The sequence below is a fragment of the Acinonyx jubatus genome, chromosome A2, assembly GCF_027475565.1.
Source record: "Acinonyx jubatus isolate Ajub_Pintada_27869175 chromosome A2, VMU_Ajub_asm_v1.0, whole genome shotgun sequence".
NCBI classification, from domain to species: Eukaryota; Metazoa; Chordata; class Mammalia; order Carnivora; family Felidae; genus Acinonyx; species Acinonyx jubatus.
The window spans coordinates 18,461,153-18,474,908 of NC_069383.1; the positions used below are offsets into that span (position 1 = coordinate 18,461,153).

At 35.9% G+C, this 13,756-nt stretch overlaps 1 protein-coding gene across 1 annotated transcript in view; it reads right to left on the reverse strand.

The window, feature by feature from the left end:
* Nucleotides 1–13,756, reverse strand: part of AGBL3 (AGBL carboxypeptidase 3) — a 71,289-nt gene that overhangs the window by 50,866 nt on the left and 6,667 nt on the right. The window contains 1 exon segment of the mRNA XM_027075511.2: nt 2,380–2,487. Within this exon segment, the coding sequence (XP_026931312.1) occupies nt 2,380–2,487 (108 nt within the window).

Consider the following 13,756-nt stretch of genomic DNA (forward strand, 5'->3'; position numbering starts at 1 on the left):
AATCTAATCTATCCGGAATGGAAAGACTTTATGGAGCATTTCAAGCATTCTTTCATGATTCAAGAAAGGGAGCATACTAGGCATATGTACCACATCCAAGGGTAAAGACCAAGACCTAGGACTAACTGAAGGACTAAGACAAAATAAAAATTTTGCCCTTACAAAAGTCTGCCCTTATAAAAAAAATAAAACCAAGCCTGAAAGAAGCAAAATGATATGCCAGCAATTTAGCTGCCTACCAGAACAAACTGTGGCATAATTTTTAAAAAGAACATAATACAGACTTCTAAAACATATGTTCACAACGTCCTGCATATGATTAGGAAAAAATATGAAACATGAAGAAAAGCAGGAAAAATGTGATCCATGGTCACACACACACACACGCACGCACACAATTTTCAACAAACCCCAAGATAACCGAGATGTTGGGATTAATAGATGACTCTGAATATATATCTAAAGACTTACAGGAAAAGATAGAGATAATGAACAAACAGATCAAGTAATCTCAAAAAAACCCTGAAAAACTACAAAAAAAGAACCAAATGAAAAGGCTAGAAATAAAAATTACAATAACTGAAGTTAATGATTTATTAGATGGGTTTAAGAAAGATGTTTTGTTATTAGCATACTATTGTAAATCAGATATGAGATTTTGCATTACTAGAGTTCTCAAAGTACAAATATCGATCTTGACTGTTAAGAATACTTTTCCTGAGGCTTAAGAAAAATTGAATACTGCAAAAGAAAGATGCAGTAAATTTAAAAACAGATAAATACAATTATCCAGACTCAAGGACAGAGAAGAAAAAAAAAGATCCAGTGACATGTGGAACATAGCTAGAAATCCAACATATGTGTAATTGGCATTCCAAAGGACAGAAGAGAAAAAATACAGAAAAAATATGTGAATAAATAATGGCTGAAAAGTTGTCAAATTTGAAAAAAAAATCCAACTCTATTAACCTATGGATCAAAGAAGTCCAGCAAACTTCAAGCAGGTATCCAAATATAATGGTATCCAAATCTAGGCAGATCATAGTCAAATTGCTGAAAACAGCCAGAGAGAAAAAGACACATTATATATATGTAGGGAACAATGATAAAAATTATGGCTAACTTTTTATTTAAGACAAAAGATGTCACAAGACAATGGAACATTTTAAAGAAAAAATTTTTAGAAGAAAAAAAAACATGAACCCAGAATTCTATGCACCTTGTTGTTTGGAGATTTCTCTTTCCTATAGCTACAGATCTGAAAACCATTTTGTCCTCTTACTCTTTCAGGCCTAGGACACACAATGATTTTGCTCTCTTGACAGTTTTATGTTGCTTTACCATCCCTTGTGAGTCTCTCTTAAGTCTGTCCACACTTTGGTAAGTTATACTTTCATTAAACTTTCTTAAATTACTCCCAGTATGCTATTCAGTTCCTGACAAGACCCTGATTGACTCACCTCAACTATTTTAATATTTTATCAGATCACATTTAAGTTATGTGTGGAAGTTCTAAGGCAGGTTAGCCATGTAAATATTTGAAATTAAAAAAAATCAGAGATGCTTGTCTTTACTCTGGTTCTTAAAAAATATGTGAGTATATGATTTATAGAATTGTTTACTGTATAGGAAACAATCCTTGTACATTTTTGTTTTGCCAGCCCTTTAAATAAAATACATATGCTTCCTGAAGTTATCTCTAATATATGCTCTAAGATATAGAACTTGGATGGTGAAACTGTGCAGGAATCCCATATTTCCTTACATGGTGCTTTAGAAGCAACACAGTTTGGCATATACGCTGAGACATCTATGTTTTGTTATTAGCATACTATTGTAAAGCAGATACGAGATTTTGCATGAATAGAGTTCTCAAAGTACAAATATTGATCTTGACTGTTCAGAACACTTTTCCTAAGGTATAATCTTAGATGTTATTTGCAGTGTGGGGTATTTTCCCCCTTTTAAAGATGCAATCTCAAGAAATGCATCAAACTGGCATGAAATGAAAATAAAGTCATCTGAAAGATTTCACGAACATGAGCTATCAACAGAGAGGCAACAATAGTTGCAGAATACTCTACTGGATTTCTCTTTGAAAGGCGATGTGAACATAATTCCTTTTAAATATAACTCTCCATTCTAGTGGGCATTATGTTTTTTTTTTAAAGCAACTTTGCATAAACTGCAGTACACCTTCAAGAATATAATTAGCACTAAATCCACACTTGAATCAATCTGTAACCAAACATCTTGATGGTGACAGAGACTTCATGGTATTCTGCAGTTTCCATTATAAACAGCAAAACAAATATAATTAAGAGATGAATATAGATACCAAATTATATTTTATAGCAACATGTTTTATTATGTACCCACCATCTTCAGCTAGATAAACTACAGTATCTTCCTTGTAGTTTGGATAAAGAGGTTCTATCTCTAGACCTGTTGGGATGTACACTGGCTCAGGATAAGAAGGAGTCCAATCTGGGGGAAAAAAAAGAGAAAACATTATTTGAATATTACTTCAAAATAAAACAGGAAATGTTTTTAAACTTTACTTTGAAAGAGTGAGTGAGAAGGGGAGAGGCAGAGAGAGAGAGAGGAAAAGAGAGAGAATTCCAAGCTGATAGTGCAGAGCCTGATGTGGGGCTCGAACTCACGGACTGTGAGATCACGACCCGAGCCAAAAACAAGTGTCAGATGCTTAACCCACTGGGCCACCCAGATGCCCCAATAAAATAGGAAATTTTTACCATGTATTTTCAAATTATTCATTGGTATTTTTACTCTAAAATTTGGTGTTTTATGTAGGGCTAGATTTTACCAACGGTTCATTGGAAGTGATAATGAACACCGCCACACTGTAACAAAACCCATAACATTTCATTTGTACTTTGTTCTAAATTATTAAAGTGAGTAGCTCGTGATTATTTTGTGTCATTAAGGATTTCATACTGAAGATCCCATTTTCTTGAGCATTTGATGACTTTTTGACCCACCTCTGGGAATCCTGCTCCACCTTTTGTTCTCCCTTACCCTGCCTCTTTAGCCTCCTGCTTGACAATGGTTGTCCTCTAAGCTTATACATGTTCAGATTTCTATTATCTTCTCAAAGGAAGGCTATCCTCGAACCCCCATTTTCTTCTTTAGCTATACCAGCTTTCCTTCTCTTCATTATTTTTAGACCAAATTTCTTAAAAGTTGTCTAGACCGTGCTGTAATAAATGACTTATTTTTGATCAAACTTTTGAACACGACCTATTTGACTGAAAAAAGTACTTCACAGCCCAGCTGCCCTAGTAGTTCCCACTTTTTAGCGGAACAGAATTTGGATGATGCATTCTCCTCCTTTCCTTTTATCTTTAGCTGATATGTGTCAGACATGCATGGCTGTGGAAATATGTATGCTCCAACAGAGGGAGCCATACTCTATGATCCCAAATATATTCATTAGAACAATTTTTTAAAATGTGGTGATGAGAAATAAGTATTACTTGACGTTTTAAGGATTGTGTACAACTGCTTTAGCAATAGAAGTGTATTTGACATGAATATGGATCAAGTCTAGCTACAGAAAAAAATAGAACAGAATATTGATGCAAATATGCATGAATACACATAGTAGCATTAACACACAATGAAATAAATTGATAATAAGTCATAAAGAAAATTATAACTAAAGAGGGAGCCTCTCATTATTTGAAAGCCTTAATCAACACAAATCAAATTTAATCATGAACTACTAACATAGCATTGATTCTGACAATTTTGGGGATTTCAACTATTTACCTTTGTGCATGTTTATTGTCAAAAGCTGCATGATTTCTTTAATTCTTAATTAAAGAAACAGAGATTTCATTAATCTGTTTATACTCTTCTTTACCTATTTACTAATAAATAGTCCTATCTGTAAAGAAGTATGAAACTTTACCACTGGAATCGGATAAAGAACTTATACAGTAGGAACAAGTTTGCAGCTTATCAAAGTACCCTTATTGAGAACCAGATTTTGAGAATCGGTCTAACCCAATTCAATCTAGCTTTTGCTCTACTCCATGAAAACTGTTTGCATCGTATTTGACAGACTGTTGGATGGATGAATGGATAGTTGAACAACTCCGATGGGATTCTTATGGGATCCCTTAAATTCAAATAATGTAATACTGACTTATTGCCATAAATGCTTTCTATCTGACAATACCTTCCCTGCAGAGAAGCTTGTTTGGAGCTAAAATTGTTTAAGCAGAGATATGGGCTGGGAATGGAAGTATTTCCAGATTTTTTGAGAAGTAATCCATTAAAGAATTTCACCTGTGAGGGACTTAAACATCAGATGGATTCCTGATGTAGACACTTCTTTACTGCTATCTAGTGGTAACTTTTGCAGGTGTCATTAAGTCAAATAGCCAGGCAAGTTCTATACCCTTTTAGTATCTTCCTATTATCAGAATCTCCTGCCAGACTTTTTGATCTTTTCCATTCAAAACACTACTTAAAGGTGGTGGAATCACTATCTCAAAGAAATTATATGTCTGTGCATAACAAATGCTTTGCTTCCCAGTTCTCTTAAAGCTGCAAACTTTTGAGGTACCAAAATAGCACTGCTTCAACAATGGACCAGCATGAAGTTGCTAGCATGGTTCCTCTGCCCTTGTGTTCTCTTACAGATCCAGCCCACCCAACACATCCTCAGCAGGAGTCCATCCAAAGCAGTACCACAAGCACGGCAGTGTGCAATCAGCCCTGACAGGGGCCAGCACCACCCAAAGTGCCTCCTTCCTGGAGTAAATGGGGAAGAAAATCACACATACCAGTTCAACTGCTGAGGGCAGGTATATGATCTGACTGCAGGTCCCACCCAACAAGAAAAGCCTCCCAGGGGACCACACAGTGAGAGTAACCTGCAGGTTGGTGCTATACACCTCTGGAAAACACCTAGTCTGACTCAACTCAAGCCCAATGTAGCCCCAGACTGGCTCACTAACAACACAGGGACCAAACCCCATCCACAATAGGGAAAAAAGAACCAATGCCAACAGATGGCAAACATGGCTCAGCCACAACAGTAGGGTGCATGTAACACACATAGGAGACAACTCTGAAGCGCTAGGTTCTGTTGAACAGGGGACAACACACTACAGGCCACTACTTTTAAGAGCAGGAGATGCAGCTGACTTTTCTAACCCATAGAAACAGACACAGAGAGACAAAATGAGGAGACAGAGGAATATCTCTCAAATGAAAGAACAGGGCAAAATCACAGCGAGAGAGCTGAATGAAACAGGTAAGTAATATGTCTGACAGAAAATTTAAAGTAATGGTCGTAAAGATACTCACTGGAATTGAGAAAACAGTGGAAGACCTCAGTGAGACCCTCAACAAAGAGACAGAAAACATTAAAAAGAACCAATGAGAAATGAAGAACTCAATAAGTGAAATTAAAAGTATGCTAGATGGCATAAACAGTAGACTAGAGGAAGCAGAAAGACAGATCAGTGATCTGGAAGACAGAGTAATATAGAGTAATCAAGCTGAACGAGAGAAAGAAAAAAGAAAAAGAAAAATTGAAAATAAATTGAGAATTCAGTGACATCATCAAGCATAACATTCATACATAGGGATCCCAGAAGGAAAAGGGAGAGAGAAGGGGGAAGAAATTTTATCTGAAGAAATAATAGCTGAAAACTTCCTGAATCTGGGGAAGGAAACAGAAATTCAGATCCAGGAGGCACAGAGAGACACCAACAAAATCAATCCAAGGAGTTCCACACCAAAACACATAGGAATTAAAATGGCAAAAAGCAGTGATAAAGAATAATTTTTAAAAGCAGCAAGAGAAAAGAAAACAGTTATATACAAGGGAAGTCCCATAAAGTTTATATAAAGTTATCAGCTGATTTTTCAGCAGAAACTTTGCAGACCAGAATGGAGTGGCATGATATATTCAAAGTGCTGAAAGAATCTATTCTGGAGATTTCTACAACCTCAAGAAATTCTACAACCACAAGAAAAAAATATGGAAAAACACAAATACATGGAGGTTAAATAACATGGTACTAAACAATAAATGGGTCAACCAAGAAATCAAAGAGGAAATAAAAAAATACATGGAGACAAATGGAAATGAAAACACAACAGTCCAAAATCTTTGGGATTCAGCAAAAGCTGTTCCAAGAGGGAAGTTTATAGCAATATATGCCTAACTCAAGAAGCAAGACAAATTTCACATAAACAACCTAACCTTACACTTAAAGGCTAGAAAAGAACAAAAAAAACCCAAAACCAGTAGAAGGAACATTAGAGCAGAAATAAAATAGAATATAAAAAGACAACAATATAATAGACCAATGAAAACAGGAGCTGGTTCTTGAAAAGATAAAAAAATAATTGAGAAAACTTTGGCCAAACTCATTAAGAAGAGAGACAGAAGGGGGGAGGGAATGAGGGAGAGTAAGAGAGACAGAGAGAGAACTCAAAATCAGAAATGAAAGAGGAGAAATAACTGACATCTCTGAAATACAAGGGATTATAAGAAAGTATTATAAAAAATTATACGCCAACAAATTGGATAACCAATAAGAGATGAATCAATTTCTAGAAACATATAACCTCCCCAAACTGAATCAGGAATAAATAGAAAATCTGAACAAACTAACTACCAGTAATGAAATTCAATCAATAATCAAAAAACTCCAAACAAAAGTTCCGGACCAGATGGCTTTACAGGTGAATTCTACCAAACATTTAAAGAAGAGATAATACCTATTCATCTCAAACTATTCCAAAAAATAGAAGAGGAAGGGAGGTTTCAAAAGTCATTCTATGAGGCCAGCATTACCCTGGTACCAAAGTTGATAAAGGCACTACAAAAAAAGAGAACTACAGGCCAATATCTCTGATGAACACAGAAGCAAAGATCCTCAACAAAATAAACAATCAAATCCAACAATACATTTACCATGATCAAGTGGGATTTATTCCTGGGATACAAGGGTAATTCAATATTCCCAAACAATCAATGTGATACACACCTCATCAACAAGAGAAAGGATAAAAACCATATGATCATTTCAACAGATGCAGAAAAAGCATTTGACAAAGTACAAAATCCATTCATGATAAAACTCTCACAAAGGAGGTTTAGGGGGAACATGTCCTCAACATAATAAATGCCATATATGAAAAACCCACAGCTAACATAATACTCAATGGAAAACAAAAAACAAGAAACAAAAGAAAACAAAACAGCACTGCTTTGAGTTCTCCTTGGGTCAAAGTCATGTCCCCAGGAGACTTAGTTAGCATTTACTATGTCACATGAGCACCAAATCAGTGCTGTTTGTGCCATTGTGTCTCTTGGATCATCTTGTGAAGTTTTTTACTCTGGCCTTCAGCTCCTTTCTCCTTTGTCTTCAGGTCTAGCTTGGAGGGTTAATACTGAGATAACACTATGCCCTCAGCCCTTTACCATACATTTCATTTTAAGGAAAAAAAAAAAACAAAAACAAAAATAAAATACCTCTCATGTTAAAGAAGACTCTTGAGGCCCTAACTACCAGGATAGCAGACAAGCCTAGACATGTCTGAAAAGAGCTTATATTCAAGCTATAAACTCTATGCAAAAATAAATTTAGAATGTGACACTTGTAAGACTAGCAAATATTTTGTTTTAAAGTATTTGCTTGGTGTTTTCCCTCCTTGACTTCGTTAGTTTGTGTTAAGTTCCAATCTGTAAATGATACTATTCTTGGTAATAAGAGACTACTAGTTTCTCAGAAAGTCAATAAATATAAATTTAGTAAGTGTTTTCATGATGGTAAATCCAAATCTGTAGAATACATTTATTTGTACTATACCTATCATCTTTTTATGGAGGAAAAGCAATGAAAATTAACAGCTCCAGTACTGATTCAACCATTTACAGCACTGATTTATTTATTAAAAACATTTTTTTAATCTTTATTTATTTTTGAGAGTGAGCGAGCATGAATGGGGCAGAGAGAGAGGAGGCGGCACAGAATCTGAAGCAGGCTCCAGGCTCCTAGCTGTCAGCACAGAGCCAGATGTGGGGCTTGAACCCACGAACCGTGAGATCTTCACCTGAGCTGAAGTCTGACGCTTAACTGACTGAAGCACCCATATAGCACTGATTTAAAAGCCTAAGTAGATGACAGTGAATATTGCATTTTTTTTCCTCTCTCTTTTTTCTGTAAGACTTACCTGCCCTTCACCTTTGGTTTATCCCACTTTTTGATGACAGACATGTAGTAAAAGGAAGTGATCTTACAAAACAGATGTCTAAGAGTCACAGAAAATCTCAGGAGTAATAAAACTTGAATTAAAGGTGCTTAATTTGGATGCTTTTGATAAGTATTTTTTATTAAACAAATTTGCTGTATAAAAATTTAAAAATATACTTTAAGCCAAAAGAAAAAGAATTATCCATAATTCATCGCACAGATCTAAATATGAACATTTGGGTTTTTAGTTTCAGGCTTTGTCTTTTTCAACTATCCCATAAAGATGCTTCCAGCTACAAGTAACAACAATTCTTAAGGCAAACTGGCTTACACAGTAATTTATTATCTTACATATTTAGAAATCTAGAAACAGAGAGGATTCAAGGTCTGGTACAATCAGTGGCTCAGTGGCCATTCAAGGCACAATTTATTTATGTCTTTCTACTTTGTCATTTCAGATCTGAGGTCCTCCTAAGGTTGGATCCCTTACTGTTGTAAAATGAGAACAATGTGGCTTTCAGTAAAACAGTGTCATGGACTAACTGACATATACTACTTAACTGAGGTGAAATGGATACTTGGGAGTCAACTACAATTCCTCTTCTTGTATATTATATCACTTTATGTATAAACTGATCATCAATTTTTCCCACCCCACCTAACCAAATATCTTAGCGATTTTTCTTTTTAAAAATTTTTAAATGTTTATTTATGTTTGAGACAGAGAGAGAAAGAGCATGAACGGGGGAGGGTCAGAGAGGGAGACACAGACTCTGAAGCAGGCTCCAGGCTCTGAGCTGTCAGCACAGAGCCCGATGCGGGGCTCGAACTCACAAACTGTGAGATTATGACCTGAGCCAAAGTCGGTTGCTCAACTGACTGAGCCACCCAGCCTCTCCGATTCTTATTAATATATATAGATCTCCCTCATTTCTTAATAGCCGTGTAGAGTTCCCTAATATGGATTGCCATTACCTGACCACTGACAGACATTACAGTCATTTCTTTACTGATGGACATTTTGGTTCTAACAGTCTCTTTATACTACATTACTTATAATATGCCTCGATTCATGTGTTTGAAGACCTGTGGGCTAGATACCTGGCAGTGGAAATGCTAAATCAAAGAACATGTGAACTTTACATATTGAAATATAAGGCACTATATACTGTCCTTAAAAATATATAGTAATCTCATATATGTATTTGTGTGTGCAATTTGTTTGAAGATAACTTTTCTTGGGGTGCCTGGGTGGCTCAGTTGGTTAAGCATCCTGACTTCGGCTCGGGTCATGATCTCATGGTTTGTGAATTTGAACCTCACATCGGGCTCTGTGCTGACAGCTCAGGGCTCGTGCTCTCTCTCAAAAGAGAAATAAAAAAATTTTTAAAAAGAATATAGTAATCTCATTTATATATTTGTACATGCAATTTGTTTGAAGATGAGTTTTCTTACTGATGTTACAAAGTTATTTCATTTTTTTCCTCTCTTAAATGCAAAAGGAGCCTGTTTAATTCTTGGAGGAATTAACCTAATGTCTGTGTATGGAATATCATTGGCTATCCCTGTAAACTTTGTCTGAGACTAGAAAATCTGTTGATATCTCCCAGAACTATATAGTATTTTATTAAAAGAAATTCTTTGGGTATTGATTATAAAAGATATTCCTTTTCCAAGATTAATTTATGTTCCACATTTCAATGATTAATAGAAGGTTCAAAATAGATAATGGGCCAGATTTGGCCTGTGGACCATAGTTTATTATTACAGAGACTGAACTCCTAACCATGCTAGTATATGTGTTTTTACTATTTAAGAAACCACCCCCAAACTTAGTGACACAAAACAATAATCATTTATTTATCTCAGCTACATGATTCTTCTGGTGGGTTAGGTTCACTCATTTATTTTGATAAGCTGCAGGTTTGGCTGGTGGCTAAACGATGTAGGCTAATCTTGGCTCATCTCTGCTTTATGCTCATCATACCCAGCAAGCTAGCTATGGATTGTTCCACAGTGGCTGGACAGGGTTTAAGAGAAAGCAGTATACAAAGACTTTTGAGACCAATAACAAAATGGGCAAAGAATTTTATCAGTTGACATAAAAAGCCAATGAATACACCTGTTGGTCAATTGCAGGTCTTCTTTGGAGAAATGCCTATGCAAGTCCTCAGCCTGTTTCTAAATCTGCTTTTTTTTTTTTTTTTTTGCTATTGAGCTGTAGAAATTCCTTATGTATTTTAGAGATTAACCCTTTATCATAATATGGTTTGCAAATATTTTCCTGTTCCATAGGTTGTTTTTTCAGTTTTGATTGTTCCCTTTGCCACACAGAGGTTTTTAGTTTGACGTAGTCCCACTTATCTATTTTTGCTTTTGCTGTCTGTACTTTGGCATGATATCCATGGTATCATTGACAATAGCAAGGTCTTTTTCCATATATTTTCTTCTAGGAGTTTTACAGTTTCAGGTCTTATATTTAAGTCTTTAATCCATAATAAATTGTGAGGTTTTTTTTTTTTTTTTGCATACTGTAAGATGTTAAGGGTCGATTTCATTCTTTTTCATGTGGATATCCAATTTTCTCAACATTTGTTGAAGGGCTATCCTTTTCTCATTGTATATTCTTGGTACTCTTTTCAAAGATTCATTGACTGTATATGCATGGAATTATTTCTGGGCTCTCTGTTCTGTTTCAGTGGCCTCTAGGTCTCTCTTTATGCCAGTGCTGTCCTTTTTTGATTACTCTAGGTTTGTAATACATTTTGAAATCAAAAAGTGTGATGTCTCCAGCTTTGTTCTTCTTTCTGAAGACTGATTTGGCTATCTGGTCTTTTGTGATTCCATCTGACTTTTAGAGTTCTTCCCTTCCCCCTTTACTTCCGTTCCCTTTCCCATTCAGTTTTCTTCCTTCCTCCCTTCCTTTTATATTTTAGTTTTTTAAAGTAGGCTTCACACCTAGCACAGAGCCCAACATGGGGCTTGAACTCACAACCCTAAGATCAAGACCTGAGCTGAGATCAAGAGTCGGATGCTTAATCACCTGGGCCACCCAGGCACACCTAGAGTTATTTTCTATTTCTATGAAAATGCCATTGGGATTTTGATAGGGATTGCATTGTTAACTGATCTTCAGGGAAATGAAAAATGAAAGCCACAGTGAGGTATCATTTCACACCTATTATGATGGGTATTATAAAAAAAAAAGTTCTGGCAAGGAAGTGGAGAAACTGGAATCCCTGTACACTGTTGGTGGGAATAAAAAATGCTGCAAACACTGTGTAGAACAGTATAGAAATTCCAGAGTTAAAAACAGAACTACCACATGATCCAGCAGTCCAGCCACTGGGTATTTACCCAAAAGAATTGAAATTAGGATCTTGAAGAGACATTCGCACTCTCATATTCATTGCAGTACTATTCACATTAGTGAAAATGTGTGAACAATCTGAATGTCCATTGATGGACAAATGATACAAAGTGAATGTGCTACACACACATGAACACGCACACACACACAGAGAGACAGTATTCAGTCTTAAAAAATGAAATTCTTCAATATGCAACAACATGGATAAACCCTGACACATTATGCTAAATGAAGTCACAGAAAGACAAATACTACATGATTCCACTTACATAAAGTATCTAAAATTTCCAGAGTCCAACTCCAAAAGTGGAATGGTGGTTGCTGGGAGCCAGCAGGAGGGAAAAACGGGGAGCTACTAATCAACATATTTAAAGCTTCAATAATACTGGATGAGTAAGATTTATAACAACATTGTGCCTATAGTTAACAATACAGTATTGCACATTTAAAAATATGCTGAGGGTAGACCTCATGCTAAGTGCTCTTACCACAAAAAAATAAATATAAAAACTAAAATAGCCAATAAATATATGTAAAGATATTCCATGCATGTCACTAATAAATAAAGAATATAAATTAAAACATAACATATATAAAGCAAACAACACCAGATTGTTGAAAATCAGGGAACTAAACAGTGTTTATGGGTATATGGAAAAACACGCCTTCTTACGGTGTAATGAAGGATTACCTCAGAAGGCCTGGGTTGTCCAAACTCTGCACATACCAAAGAAAAGTTAGACCCTTGTAAAACTCCTAGAAGATAACCTCTCAGACTTTGGACTATCCTGTTTGATAAGAGTTTATCGTCTACTTGGGGCTTTGGGTCACACCAGATAATTTACACTAATGTGACTTATGGTAGAGGGACTTGTACCATATGCTATCAGTTTTAACAGGAGAGGTTAGAGACTGAGTAACTAAGGCCAACCATATACATACTCCATGGAGACGTGACCAGCCCCTCATAGAAATCCTGGATACCAAAGCTTGGATGAGCTTTCCTGATTGGCAATACTTCATGTGTTATCTCACATGGCTGGGAGTATTAAACACTGTACAAAAGACACCATTAGAAGGGGACAACTGGAGCTTGTGCCTGATCTATCCTGGACTCTAGTCTATGTACCTTTTACCTTTGCTGATTTTTTTAACCTTTGCTGATTTTAATCTGTATCATTTCAATGTAATAAACCATAACCATGAGTATGGCAGTTTTTGAGTTCTAGGAGTCCTTCTATAATCATTGAACCTGAGGGTAATCTTGAAGACCCCAACCATGCTCATATAAATTGTTACAGCTCCTCTTGGAGGGCAATTTGGCAGTATTATTTTAACCGGAAATCTAGGCATTTACTTCCAACACTACACACACACACACACACACACACAATAGGACACATATAAAATAATGTTCATGTAGTTCTGTTTGTCAGAGCCAAAGACTAGAGACATCTAAAATTCATTAATAAGGTAGCAGTTACAGAAAATATTGTTTATCCAATTAAATCTAATAAACCAATTTATATAAAAAAAGATTGATATATGTGAGCTGACGTGGAAAGACTTTCAAGATATATAGTTGTGTAGGACAGAGTTCATTTATACCTAAAGCAGAAAAGCTCTATTTTTATATCCGGGGAAGTATGGACATCTAGCTTTGACAGTTGGCCAAGATAAGGACAGTTAAGATTTATAATGTGCTATTTAAAGTCTGAAACTCCCCTGGTACCCACCATGGGCAGTTTATCTACTGGTGGTTTTCATTTGGCAGAATCAGACAGCCTGGCTTGACCATATGACCACAGGGGCATAAACACTCAGCTGGAACTTTTGACTTAGAAGTCATCTGAAGCCTGTGTGTGTGTGTGTGTATACATATATACATACATATATATACATATATATATACATACACATATATACATACACATATATATGTAAATATATATATACACATATATACATATACATATATATGTAAATATATATATATATACACACATATATATATATATACACACACACACACACACACACACACACAGAGAGGGAGATGGAGAGAGAGAGGGAGGATGGGAGGGAGGGTGGGAGGGAGAGAGAGTCAATCAGAGAGGGGGAGACAGACTTCTCCTTTACCCTT